This window comes from Eulemur rufifrons, chromosome 15 (genome assembly GCF_041146395.1).
Source record: "Eulemur rufifrons isolate Redbay chromosome 15, OSU_ERuf_1, whole genome shotgun sequence".
NCBI classification, from domain to species: Eukaryota; Metazoa; Chordata; class Mammalia; order Primates; family Lemuridae; genus Eulemur; species Eulemur rufifrons.
Window position 1 is genome coordinate 11,421,101 of NC_090997.1, and position 14,263 is coordinate 11,435,363.

General features: G+C 54.2%; 1 protein-coding gene across 1 annotated transcript in view; it reads right to left on the minus strand.

The window, feature by feature from the left end:
• The window catches only part of C15H6orf132 (chromosome 15 C6orf132 homolog), a 33,360-nt gene extending 21,718 nt beyond the window's left edge, over window positions 1-11,642 (minus strand). Inside the window, exons 1-2 of the mRNA XM_069487880.1 lie at window positions 11,182-11,642; window positions 284-390 (exon numbers count right to left, since the gene is read on the minus strand). Coding sequence (XP_069343981.1) covers window positions 284-390; window positions 11,182-11,326 — 252 coding nt within the window. The 5' untranslated portion in view covers window positions 11,327-11,642. The remainder of the gene's footprint in view (window positions 1-283; window positions 391-11,181) is intronic.
• Between the last annotated feature and the right edge of the window lie 2,621 nt (window positions 11,643-14,263).

Sequence of the window (14,263 nt, forward strand, 5' to 3'; positions counted from 1 at the left end):
CTGGATGTACCCACCGCTGTGTCACCTCTGCACACAACTTCTCCATAGCCTCTCCCAGGGTTTCAGCCACAGAGGAGCTGCCAGCCCTAATCCCAGACTTCCTGCCATGAGCCTTGGCCATGCCTCCTTCCTGTAGCCTCCCTGGGTTGGCATCAGGAAGGAAGGGAATGGACAGAGGGTGATGTCCACTCAGGCCAGGGCAGGTGGGGCTGCTTCCTCTATGGCAGGCGAGGTGTCCCCACCCAGAGAAGACCCTCAGAGCCCAGAGCAGAACGGTACTCACCAGTGGAAGGAAGGTCAGCAGGGGCCGGACTCTGGGCCGAGCTTTCAGCGTGGCTGTTCCTGATTCACTCACAGTGTTAAAGCGATTGTCCCCGTAATAGATCCCATCTAGAGGACACAAGGGAGGGGAGACCATGAGCTGGAGATCGAGGGCGTCTGGCCAACCGAGTCTAGTCTACCCTTCAGTTCCCAATGAGGAAAGCCAGGGCTGCCCCGTTTGACTGAGCTAAGCGCCTCTCACGTAATAGATCCTGCAGATGGGGTGTGTGCTAACGGACCCCCTGCGGTGGCACCATGGGAGGGAGTCAGTGTTTTGGGGGCTTTCAGACCCCAGCAGCCATTTCTGTTCCCCTCACCTCCCCTGCTCCAAGTCCGGAGCCTTCTCACCCACAGCAAGTTGTCCCTCCTGTTGGGGCCCTGGGAGCTTGGTCAAGGCCCCAGCCAAAGCTTATCTCTGAGAGAGGGAGGAAAACAAACCAGCTCTTCTCTCAAGTGTTTGAATTGCTAATCTGAAACAAGCAGAGTGCCCCCGTGGTCCATACCCCATCTTCCAGACTCCTCAACTCAAGACTTCCCTGGCCACCAAGCCACCCATGGTTGTGTGCATGGCTTTGTTTGACGCACCCTTGAGAGCAGAGCAGAAGGAGTGGGGCAGTAGGGTCAGTATGACCTAGTTAAAATCCCAGCTCTGCCACCGAGAGCTGAATCTCTCAGGGCCTCAGTTTTCGCATCTGTATGATGGGAGCGATGATAGTGCCTTATAGGAATGTCGTGAGGAGCAAGTGTGGCCAGCATATAGTAAGTGCTCAACAAACATGGCACCTTGCCCTGGAGGAAGATGATATGAAAGGACCTTCCTCTTCCTCCAGTTTCTGGGCTGCTCTACTGTAGGGGGAGGCGTGAGGAGCCATTCGCCCTTTCTCAACTCCGTCAGGATCCTTGATGCACATTGGTAGGAATTTCACGTTCCCTTGGCAGGGATCTCTGTGGGCCTCCTGCTATGTGAGTCATGAGCAGGGAGGGCTTTCCTCCACTTAACAGGGGGGTGAGGGACCTTCTCCTCGTCTGTAGCCAGAGAGGAAAGAGAAGAAAAGTCAAAATCCCAATTGGCCAGAATCCTACTAACTGGAACACTGAAGTAATCGTGATGACTGTTCCCCTAGCAAGTGACTTTAGGAAAAAATTGCAAAAAAGTCGAATGATTTATTCAAAAGAGACTGGCTGGTCAGGAAGTTCCTGGGATTAGAGCACATCCATCCCAAATCCCTACACCTATGGCCACAGCCCTCCAGGTGGGGATCTAGGCTTTGGCTGTGACAGGGAGGCTCCTGGGAATGTCCCAGCAACTGCAGGCGGAGTCCCTTGTGTGCTGCTTTCCCAAGGCAGAAAGTTGGCTGGGACATTCGAGATTTTCCACCTCTCAGAAAGGGGCCCACACGGCGGGTTCTCTGTGTGCTCCACGTGTCCCCGGGAACTCCAGTTCCTAGCAGTGGCCTGCCCCGTGCACTCTGGACAAGCATGATTGCCCCGTCCTGGCTGCCAGCTCCATGCCCAGAGCTGCAGGGCACTGATTGGCCAGGGGCACGAGGGAGGGGAGCTGTAAGAATGCAGAGTTGGCCCAATCAGAAACAGCAGAAGCAGCACACACCCCGCAGCCACCACTAAAGCCCTCCGATTCCCTTACTTCCAAGAGTCTGCGTGTTGACGGCAGGATCTCCGGGGACATTCTCCAGACAGCACTGTGTGGATGCCAAGGCCCTAGATCTGACGTGATCTGGCTGCCTGGGCCCTTATGAGACTGGGGTGGGGTGGGGATTACCAGAGGGACTGAGCGAGAGCCATGCTCCTAGGCAGATGCTCTAATTATTTTATTTAATCTCTGCACCAGTGCTGGGGTTTAGGGAACCGCCTTTCCACAGTTGAGTTGCGGTCGTGTTAATGGCTACAATTATAGTGTGCCTAGGAGCTTTAGAAGTGTTCTAGCTGAGTGACCTGGCAAGGGTGATTCCTGTCAGGGTAATAATAATAAAAGGTAAAACCTACTGAGCACTTTTGATGGCACTGTTCTAAGCATCGTACACGTTATTAATTCATTCAGTTCTCTAAACAGCCCCATGCAAATTGGTATGGTCATTAACCCTGTTTGACAGATGAGGAAACTGAGCCACAAGAAAGTCAAATAACTTGCCCAGAGCCTCTCTGTGTTGCAGCCAGAGTCTCCCACAAGGGCCTGATCTCTAAGCCACCGCACACCTTACCCACAAAGGGAGGAATCATCGCCCCACCTGTTACAGGATGCAGACAGGAGGATGGGGTGTGAAGGGAGGATGGGGTGTGAAGGGCAGGAGTGCTGTTCGGGGTAAGGAAGGCTCCACTCTGGCCAAGGAGCAGCAATGGGCAGTGGCGGGAGGGGACGCAGCTTGCCCAAAGCCATGCTGGTCACGACAGGGCCAGATCTGAGCTGTGGCCATCTGACCCCCAAGCCGGCGTTCTAGCCACCTCACAGATTCATGAGTCAGCCCTGACTCCGAGGCACTGTTGTTTTGTTTGGCTTGTGGGTGTTTTAAACAGGGGAACCTTTCTAAGAATACAATTGTTCTCTGCAAAACGTGTAGAGGGGAGTAGCCGTGGTCAGCAGGGGTGGTAGCCCAGGTGGCTCCCCTGCCCACGGGGCACCTCTGGGAAGTCCAGTTTGATTTCCCAGTGCTAAGAGGTGTGTCTAGGAGTCAGGGACAGAAATGTGACGACGGAGGCGGAGTCAGAGTGAAGTGATGTGAGAAGGCCTCCACCCACTGGCCACGGCGGGCTTTGAAGATGGAAGGGGCTGCCAACCAAGGAATGCAGGCAGCCTCTAGAAGCCAGAAAAGGCAAGGAAATAGGTTCTCCCCAGGAGCTTCCAGAAAGGAATAAAGTCTTGCCAATATCTTAATTTAGTCTGTTGAGACCTGCATCAGCGTTCTGACCTACGGAGTTGTAAGAGAATAAATTTGTGTTGTTTTAAGCCCCCAAAAAAAACAGAAGGAAAGAAAGAAGGAAAGAAGGAAGAAAGGAAGGAAAGAAAAGAAAGAAAAGGAAAGGAGATGTGGCTAGAACTTGGCAGACTGTCCTGGGCCCTTGGACTGGCCCAGGTCCTGTCACTCGCACACCATTAGGTGAGGTGTGCGTGGCCACCACCATAAACTAGGTCCTCCAAGGGCTCAAGGTCAGGGCTGGGGCTTTCCCAGCCTCAAGGTCAGGGCCCGAAACTAGGCAGAAGGACAACAGAGTCCCACCTTGGGGAGTTTCCTGTGGCAGTGATGAACTCTGCTCAGATCTCAGTGTCGGGGATGACACAGAATGGGCCTTCCTGAGGGGCAGCCCCCTCCGCAATTGAGGAGATGAGGGCTAGGAATGCCCCGGTGTCTCTTGGGGAAGGAGGAGGGGCAGGGGGTGGCTGGAGAGGAAGCTGATTTGCCCCGGGAATGAGACTGCTCAGCCAGAAACAGGGGCCCTACTTGGTGTCTCGTCCACTCTGAACAGTGCGAATTCCTCTGTGTCTGCCTTTGCCCGGGAAGGGCTCTGAGGATCTCGGGGGTTTCATGCTCGCCACACCCACGGATCAGAGAGGCAGCGCTGGAACGGCCAGGTGGGATTCGGAAGGGGGGGAAGGTGAGGGAGCTGCCCTCAGAACCAGAAGCTTCCAGAGAAAGCGAGCAGCTTCCAGAGAGCCCTGGGACAATTCCAGCAGCCAGGAAGCCTTGTGAGACCCCAGGAGCAGACTCTGAGCAGGGCCTGAGCCCCACATGGACCACAAACTGATTCGCCTGCAAGCAATGCAATGATGAGACAGGAGTAAGTCCAGGCCTGCCTCCATTTACCCAAACCTGATCGTTAAAACAATCCGAACCCTTCCTCCAATTAAATCCTCCTTCTGACAGGAGTGTGTGCAGGATTCCTCTAGATTTTCTCCCTCAACATTTCTCCTTCATGTATCGATGGGGAATGAAGGAGCGGCTTTGCATTTATTTATACTCCCTTGAGGATTTGGGTTGCATAAATACCACCTGACATCCAAAAACTTGTTTTAAAAACGATTCTTGGCGCCAAGCAGGAGGATTTCACCTCTAATTTGAACCGGGGGACGGGCAGTTCTCCTGCCCCTTCTCTCTGGGAGAACCTGGCCCTGCCATTGGCCCTAGGGGCAGTTGGGCTGTGGCTGGCTCTGTCCCAGGCCACAAGCACCCGGCAGAAGGACAGCTCCTCATCGGGGGGAGGTGGGACATCGTGCAGCCAAGGCTGTGGGTTCAGAGCCCGGCTGAACTTGGGTTCCAGTCCCTGCTCCATCACTTAACTGCGGAGCCCTGGGAGCGTTACTAGGTCTCTCTGAGGCTGTCTCCTCTTCTTTGTAAATGGTCCCTGCCGGTGGGTTGGTGTGAGGCTGAACGAGAGAGTGTACAAAATGTGAGCGCAGTGCCTAACAGATAATTCATGCTCAGTAATTAAGAGGGCTGGTTATTGTCACCATCATTATTATGATCATCGTCATCATCATCATTTCTCTCTCTCTCTCTCTCTCCCCACTTTACCTCCCTCCACCAAGAGTTTGGGCTTTGAGCTTGAATCCGGGCGGTGTGTCACTTGCAAATAGTGGCAAACACCTGTACCCACAGGAGAATGCCACTGGGAGGCAGGCGGCCCTTTGCTTTCTTGTCAGGGGTCACTCTGAGTCCTGAGACTTGGGGCTGGTCCCAGCCACCCTCTTTGCAGATAGGGAGCCTTGGCCTGGAGTGCCAGGGGCTGGTCCAAGGTTGCCAAGCAGTGGTGGTGCCAGGGGGGAAGCAGGGCCCCGATGTGCAGTGCGGGCTCCACGCACAAGTGGTGCAGTGCCCTACACAGGGCACCTGGCTCCCTGCCTGTCCCCAAACAGGCAAACCTGGCTCTCTCAGCCTGGGGTAGGGTGTGTTAAATGTGGGAGGGGACAGGGCCAGCTCCGGGCCAGCTGAGGGACGGGCACAAGCTACTCCCTGACGCCCAGCCCTTCTTCCCTCCCTTTCTCCCCCCGAGGACGTGCCTCACTGAGTCTTCTGCATTTCTTTTCTCATGGGGTTCAGGATTGGGTTTTTTTTTTTGGTTTTTTTTTTTAGACGGAGTGTCACTCTGTTGTCCCAGGTAGATTGCTGTGGCGTCATCATAGCTCACAGCAACCTCAAAGTCCTGGGCTCAAGCGATCCTCCTGCCTCAGCCTCCCGAGTAGCAGGGACAACAGGCACCTGCCACCAGCTAATTTTTGTATTTTTAGTAGAGACGGGGGTCTCACTCTTGCTTAGGCTGGTCTCGAACTACTGAGCTCAAGTGATCCTCCTGCCTAGGCTCCCAGAGTGCTGGGATTACAGATGTGAGCCACTGTGCCCGGCCAGAGTTCAGGATTTGAAGCCTGGTAAAACGCTCTTCCTCCCCAGCCCCACAGCTGCCCACGGATCCACGGAGGTCAAAGTCAAAATGATTCCGAGACAGTTATTCAGCTCTTTCCCCAAACACTAGATAGGTCCAAACTGGAGAGATAATTTGATAATACTTAAAAGTCTCCCATCTAGTATGCATGTATTATGAGCCCTCATAATATTCTAAGTATTCTAAGCCCTCACAACCCTGTAGGGGAAGTACCTTTATTATTCCCAATTTGCAGATGAGAAAACTGAGGCTTAGAGAGGTTAAGTCCCCTGTCCGAGGTCCCACAGCTCATGCTCACCCAGGCACCCTGACTCTGGAGTCTAATTCCCTCTGGTCACAGCCGGCCCCACAAGGAAAGAATGTAGGAATCCAGGGTCTCTTCCCTCGGTCTCCTGTTTTCCCAGAGTGGGATTTCAAAGTTGGTGAGGCCTAGAGGGAAGCAAGTGGACCTGGGAATCCCGTCTGGGTTCACATCCCAGCTCCTCCACGGAACACCCGAGAGCTTTGGGCACTGTGGCAGGCTCAGTTTCCCCACCTGTAAAATGGGGATAATTACTCCTTCTTTGTAGGAAGCCTCCCAAAATCAGGGCAGGGGAAGGAAGGAAGCTATCAGGGGTGGGAGGAGGGCTGGAACGACAGTGTGGGGCGTTGGGTTGCTGGGAGCCCCTAGATGACCTCGGGAGCACTGGCTACAGGCCTAATTCGATTCCAGGGGCTTGGGAGGGGAGGGGCCCAAGCTTGGGGAGTTTGTCGCCTTGACCCAGAGTAACCCAGAACCCTAAAGCAGACCTCACCCTACTTCCACCTCACTGTGGATGTAGAATGGGATACTGTGCAATGAGGTACGAGCTGGGGCGTCCAGTCATCGGCCACTAGGGGAGCCCTGCCTTTCAGGGCAGCCCCGTGTGAGTGTAACCCACAAATGGCGTTAATGAGGCCCTTCCTTGCTAATTAGCAGGTCCACATGACAGGAACCTGAAAAGGCCAGTCTGTCCCAGCAAGCCCCAGCAGGCCTGACCCGGGCACCAGAGAGAGGCTCTGTCCAAGGACAGAGGGGACAAGGAGGGCTGGGCTAGGGCGGAGGGGAGGAGGGGCAGGGAGCCACAAAGTGGGGGAGGAGGGAATAGGAAGGCAAGAATCTTGCGGTGGGGCAGCTCAAAGGACCCCCACTGTGGGGACTGAAAGGGGCCGAGCACAGCAAACAGGACCCTCTACTTCCTGGCCAGGACTTGCTACTCCCAGCGTGGGACCAGCAGAACAACTTCACCAGGAACTTGTGGGAAAGGCAGGCTCTCCCTCCACCCCCACCTGCTGCATCACAATCTGATCTTAACAAGACCCCAGGGGACTGGATGCACTTTGATGCTTGAGTGGCCCTGAGCTAGAATGACTTCGAGTTCTTGGACCTCTCTGAGCCTCCTTCTGAGTCTGTTTCCTCAATTGAGAAGACGGACGTAGTTGTTAGCAAAGAGTCTGCTTCGATAAGTGGTAACTGATAATAATGATATTATGATTGTTACTAATTTATTGGCTGGTCTTGTGGACAAAATCATCGGGGGTGGGGGGGAAATTTACTGGCTGGGAGAGAAAGGGCACCCTGTAGCTGGTCTGCAGGGGTCCAGGGAGGGCCTGGCTTTCTGCAGTTGAACTAGAGTGACAAGAGGAGCTTATATAAGTAAGGAGGCAGCAGAGAGGGTGTGTACGGGTGTACTGAATTGCCGGCAAACCACAGCACACCTCCAGGGGACAGGAGTAAACAAAAGTCTCCTTCACGCCCCTGCAAAGCACAGGTCAGCTTTGGGTAGGCTGGTGCCAGCCCGCCCCGGCCGGAGATATGTGCTGAGCTCTGGGGGTTTATGGCTTCCTACTCTCTAGCCTGGCCTGAGGCACAAGGTCTGTGGCCCCAGGAACAGGAACACCAGACAGGCTGTCACTCTAGGGAGCACGAGGGTGCTTCCGATAAGGAGCTGACCACATTCTTTCCACATTTATCTAGAACCTCCTGTGTACCCTGCAGGGAGTCCTAGGGGAAAGAGCCGCCCAGCTTCAGGTGGGGAAGGAAATCCCAGGATTCTCAGCTCTTCCTGTATGAAAAGATTACCCAGGAGCTGGTTAAAAACCCAGAGCCTGAGTTCTAGCCCAGCGCTTCTGACTTCCTGTGCCCAAGGTGGGACTCTAGGAATCTGCATTTTAAATAAATGTCCTAGGTAGTTGTGCCAAAGTGGCTTTACATTGGGATGAGCAAGAGTGTCCCATTGCTGGGGTGGGGTGCAGTGGCCGTAGATAAGAGGCTAGGGAGGAGTCCTGAGTGACTGGAAGCTTTGTCTCAGCAGCAGCCCCAGTCCCTTATCTTGGGATTTGCAAAGAGCCACATCTCTGTTTTCTTATGCATTTAGAAGACAATTGTGTGGCCTTTTGAGACCCTTGCTTGGGCTGGGAGTGGGCAGAAAAGGCTTAATTAGGATCGCAATTGCATTTAGTGAAGTTCTCCTAATTACTGGACTACATGTCAGGGAAATTCTTTAAAGAAAAATTTACCTGTCACCAGCTTCATGTGACTGTTTGCATTTTACCCGCTGCACCCAACCTACCCTTGTGCAAACAGATTTTTACATGGCTGTGGCCAGAGAGCAAGCAGTTGGTTACTCCTTAACTCCCTTGCACACCCCGTGCATTGATTTTCCCCCTTTCATCCCATGGCCTGATCTCCAGCAGCTAGATAATGCCAGCAACTCACCCCAGGCTTGAGGGGAATGTCAGGGACTCAGGGGCCCTATGCAACTCTACTCTCCACCTCTTGGAGACTTAAAATGGCCTCTTCGTGCCTCAGTTTCCTCTGGTCTACAGCAATGTAGGAAGATGAAACAAAGTGTTAGGAATGACATGATAATAATAAATCATGCTTTAGAGCAGGAGTCAGTAAACGGCCAGATAGTAAATATTTTAGGCTTTGCAGGCTATACAGTCTCTTTTGCAGCTACTCAACTTTGCATGAAAGCAGCCATAGACCATATGTAAATGATGGGCATAGTTGGTTATGTTCTAATAAAACTTTATTTACAAAAACAGGCCATGGGCCAGAATTGAGCCAGGGTCATAGTTTCCCAATCTTTGCTTTAAAGCTTTTCTTTTTAATGCTCTTCAAAGCACTGCCATATATACCACTTCATGCAGTCACCCTATAGGCAGTCTGGACGCCATTCCCATTTAACAGAAGAAAAAACTGAAACCCAGAGTGTGGCTGGCCCAGAATTACTGGCAGAGATAGGACTCCAAGGCAGGTCTGGCATCTCCATCCCATCACAGAATCCCCAATACCGGTCCCTTCCCTTCCCAACCCTAAGCACAGCAGGGAGGAGGACCTCTGCCACGCCCATCAGCATCCCAGGGAACACCCCAGAAACACTGGGGAGCCAGCCTGCCTGGTGCATGCTGTTTTCCACTCCTCCATGGGCAGGCGCAGCCAGGCTGAGTCAGCTGGAGGCCCGGCCCTACCCTGGAGGCTGGGAGGAAATGTCCCCTGGGCTCCAGCCCTGCCCAGGCCGGTGAAGGCAGCAGTTGGCAGGAGCTGACAGGGCACCATACCCCTCTTTTCTCCCTAGAGGGACTGATCCCCACCAGCAGGCTGCTCAGCCCAGGCAAAATGTAGAGGAAGTGCCTGGAAGGCTTGTCTGAGGTCTCCCCTTGGGGGAGGGTGTGTGTGTGGTGTTCCCCATGCAGATGCCCCTCAAGTCGAGCCTGGGACTGCCTCCTTCCACAGAGTTAATGCAGCAAGCTGGCCAAGACTGTGGGCTCTGGAACCTGCCTGCCTGGGCTCAGATATTGGCTCTGCCTCACATGGGAGATTTTGCAGGTAATGGAAGCGTTCTAAAACCAGACTGGTGATAGTTGCACAACTCTACACGTCTACTAAATATCATGAATTGCACACTTACGAAAACCCTGGCTCCACCATTTAAAGTGATCTTGGGCATGTTACTTAACATCCCTGTGCCTCCGTCCCCTCATCTGCCAAACAGGAATGATAGCAGTATCTGCCACTGGACGAGAATTCAACGAATCAATGGCACAAAGATTTGAAACTGGTGCCTCACACCTATGCAGGGATTGATGAACGCCGGCTGTGTGGTGTCTTTACTCAGACAGGAGGTGTTTGGGCCGCACAGTTACGTGCAGCACACCTGTGTCCGCACGTTCCGGAACCAGGCCTGACTCACCCTGGCCTCCTGGCCTTTGCTTCCACTGTATGTGTTGCCAGGAATGTCCTTCTCTGTCAGCTCAAATGCTGGTTCCACTCAGAGGTCATCTCTCTTCTCTGCCTCTTTGCACTTAATAATTGTTTCTAGCAAAGGCTCAGAGAGGGCTAAACGGCGTATGGTCAGTTCTGTTCACCCGCTGGCCTCAGATCCTTGGGCCAGGGACAGGCAACATCTTGTTGGTCCTGCTCCTATCCATGTATCACGACTCTGGCATCTTGCGTGCCGAACCGAATCTGACAGCCGTGGCCCAGGCCATAACATCCTCTGTGGGTCCCAGCACAGTGGCCATAAAGGTCAGTGAAGATAAGGAGGTGGCGATGAGGGAAGATGAGCTAAAGCAGTGATGGGTGACCTTCCTTTTGCCCGGAAGTCCCACACCTACCCCAGGCCCAGAGCCACAGGTCATAACAAGAAATGAATTCCTGTCCCTACCCGCCTGACTTCCCTCAGTTATAGAGAGTACAAATTGCAGACAGATGCAGTGATAAGGTGACCCATGGCCAGGGCCCAGGCTGGGCTGCAGTGGTGTGTGTTTTTAGATGCCTGCAGAGAGCATACAGTGCTCTGATTCAGGGGTTGGGGAGGGGGGTCCTCGGCCTCCACTGTCTCTTCTCCTCGGTCTGAGCTCAGAGACAGCCCAGGTCCAGGTTGACCTGGCAAGAGCAGGCCTTGGTGTCACAAACAAGCTGTTGACCTGCTGGCAGTGGCTCCTGTTGGTTTTTCCTGGGCCTCACCTATACAGAGCCAAGTGTGTAGGCACCCAGGTGGCAGCCACCTCTCTGCCACCCAGAGACTCTGGGCCAGGAGGGGCTGGCGGCAGGGCCGGGGTGGGGTGACAGAGGAAGGGGAAACGGTGAGGGATGGGGCCACCCCAGCCCCCAGTTCTCAAGGAGCACCTCTGACTCTGAATAGTGGGGCAGGTACTGCAAACCTCGGGAAGCCTTTCCAAACAGTAGCACCAAGGAGAGAAAATAAACACCTCCGACGGCAAAGTTCTCCCACCTCGCCATGGGGGGTGAACTTCCCAGCACCTCACACTCACCATGGCCCTTCCCAGACATCCGGCGCCCCCTCCCCTTCCGGCAGCTCCCCCGCGGCCAGTCCACAGGTTCCAACCTGTCCCTGCTCCTCCTGCCTCCCGCCTTCCCGGGAGGGAGGCAGCGCCGCCAGCCGCTCCCCCAGCGGCCTCCCCTGTCCCCCGGGAACTTACCAAAATCTCTCGTCCCCTCCTCCGGCGCCTCCTGGGTGAAAATCCAGGGCGGGTTGGTGGCGTAGAGGGAGGTGTTGGGGGAGGTGGCGTGCTTCTTCCCGAAGAGTTTGCTGAAGGTGCCCTGCATCGTCTGGTTCTTTTTCATGCTGCCGCAGGCCGCGCGGGCGCCGGGGAAGGACGGTCCCTCCCGCGCCCTGCCCTGCCCCGGACCGAACTCCGCACGGTCTCCCCAGGGGACTCTACCGGGCCATGCTCCCCGCCGTCCTCCCCGCCCGCGCACCGGGCGACAGGTGCTGCGGGCGCCGCCGCTCGCCGCGAAATGCGAGCTACCTGCGCAGGTAAGAGGCTGCCGCCCAGACCCGGCCCCGCCCCGCGGCCCCGCCGCCCAACTCCCCGGGCCGCATTCCTCCCTGCCGCCTTCTACAACAGGCCATTGTTGGCACGGCCCGGTGGGCTGGGGACCTCGCGCGGCCCACGCCCTGCCCGGGAGACGAGCCACCCTCCTCCCCCGGGCTCTCCCCGGCCCGCCTCCTCCGCCCCCGCCCCGCCTCCCCGGGCGGCGCGCCGCGACCAGGTCGGTCCGGGCACTTGGGAAGCCACCCTGGCGTCCAACACGAGGGACGTGGCCGGCCGAAGCTGACACGTCAAAGCATCGCGTAGACCTCGAAGAGTGGGGCGTGCGGCTTCGGCGAATACAAGAAAATGCCCATAAGAAAAAAGTAAGCTGGGAAGAGCAATAAACTAACAAACTAGTCCACCAAGCTGATGACTAGGGTGGGAAATAGCCTCTTTGACGGGGCTCCAAGGAGAGTGTGGGATGACTAAATCTTGGCATTTTGTGCACGTCAAATTCTTGTTTTATGTGAAGTTAAGCGAATATAATTTTTAAAAACCCGAGGTAGATCGGGCCCACTTAGGGTTCAGTTCCCTCTTGGGGGAGACCAGCAGTGGTCCTTTAAGGCACTTGGGGTGCCATTCTAGCCGAGCCACGGGGGAAGGTCCCATCAGGCGAGGACCTGGCGGGGGCCTGTGTGAACGTGCTGAGAGTGGGGCCGAGGGTTGGAGTTTGAGGTTTTCTGGGCGCCTGGCGGGAGGCTGGGTCGGGGTGATCAAGCCGCTGTTTCCTCCGAGCTCCCTGGGACAGGGCTACCTACTGCCTATTTGCCTCACTTCACCCCAGATCTTACACCAAAGCCCTTTTCCCCTTGACTTTTTATTTTGAAAAAATTCCAAACCTACAGAAAACTCGAAAGAATAAATAGTACCATGACCACCTGTATACCTTCTCCTGAATTCACCAACTGTTTACATGTTGCCGAATTTGCTTTCTCTCTCTCTCTCGTAATACACACATTTCATTTTCATTTTGCTGAAGGTCGGAAGTTGTGGATACCGTGGCCCATCTCTTCACCTCCTCAATACTTCCACATCCATTGTCTAAGAATATTCCCCTATGTGACCACAATACAATTGTCACAATCAAGAAATTTAACATTGACACACTATCATTTCATACACACTTCATATTAAAAATTTCCCCATTATCCCCCAAATGTCATTTTCGTTTTTTATTTCTCTTCCAGTCCACAGTCCAATCAAGATTCACACATTACCTTTGCCTGTTATATGGCTTTAATTTCTTAATTTCATAGTCCCCTGCTATTGTTTGTTTGTTTTTCATGACAGTGACATTTCTGAAAAGTCTCCTTCACTTGCTTTAGGTTCAAGGGACAACGTGAGCCAGGCCTTCACAGCTTGTGGCTGTGAGGTCATTGATTTCCAGGTAGCAGGTGAGAAGGGACGGAGGAACAGATGGGGGGGGCACAGTGACATTTTTAAAAGCACCTGTGTTCCACAAATGTTTTAGGTCAGAGACACTCCTGTGGTCAACTCTGTCCCACCCCACCCACTACCATGGCACTCCTGGATCCAATTCCTATTCATGCAAAGAGCATCAGTGGAGGACCTCCCAGTTGGGGGACATAGGGTGCAAGACAGTTTTTGGTCTTATTTCTACTACGGAGGATCATGGGGGGCTCACGAGGAAGATGAGGTTTATATGACTGCAGTTGGAAGGCTGTGGACAACTGACTTCAGAACAGTGACTGCTATGGCTGGTACACACAGCAGGAATTCAGGAAGAAGGTCTGCAGGGCTGGAGCTGTCCAGGAAGGCTTCTCGAAAGAACTGAGGCTTGAGCTGGTCAGGGAAACATGATAAGGATGTTAACAGAGAAGAAAAGAGCGAATTCTAGGGCGTGCACACATACCTGCACTCCATCCCTCTGCCTCCTGTCTCCACATCATGGTTTCTCCCAAGGTCCTCACCGAAAGGGCACAAGGGAACCCCAGATGCCCTCTTACACCTCGGACAACATCACAACCCACCTGAGTGCTCCAGACACTGGGGCACAAGACAAGGCTTCTTTCTTGGCGACCTCTGAGGCATGAGGTCCCTCCCACCCTGGGTAGCTCCTGGGCTCTGACACCCAGAACCATCCATAGTGGAGTCCCCATGAAATGGCGCCATTTGTTTGTAGCTTCCTCTATATAACTAATGTTCTTGAGAACCACTGAGTGCCCAGTGCTGGGCGGCTGAAGGAGCCAGAGAAATCGAAGACATGGTTCCTGAGTCCAAGTTGCTGTAGTCTGTTTGGGGAGACAGCACGACCTGTGGGGAGAAGAACAGTGGGGGCAGATGAGGAGGGGGGACTGACAGTGGAGTAGAGCAGTCAGGGTGGGCTGGAGGGTCTGGGGAGGGCAGGTGGGGGCCTCTGCAGGGGCTCAGGAGGGCAGAGCTGGGACTTGGGGAATGGGTGGGAGGTCACAGCAAGGTTGGCCAGGGTGTGGAAGACTTAAAAAGCCCAGCTTGAAAAATCGGAAACAACCAAATGTCCACCCAGAGGTGACTGGTTAAATAAGTCACGGCACATCCATACAATGGAATAATAATGCAACTCCCGAAACAAATGAGTCAGCCGACTGTGTCCAGTTATCTCCAAGATAAACTGATAAACTGTTAACCAAACGGTGTGTGTAGTGAGCTACCATTTGTGAAGGGCAGGAGGCAGGACAGGATGCGT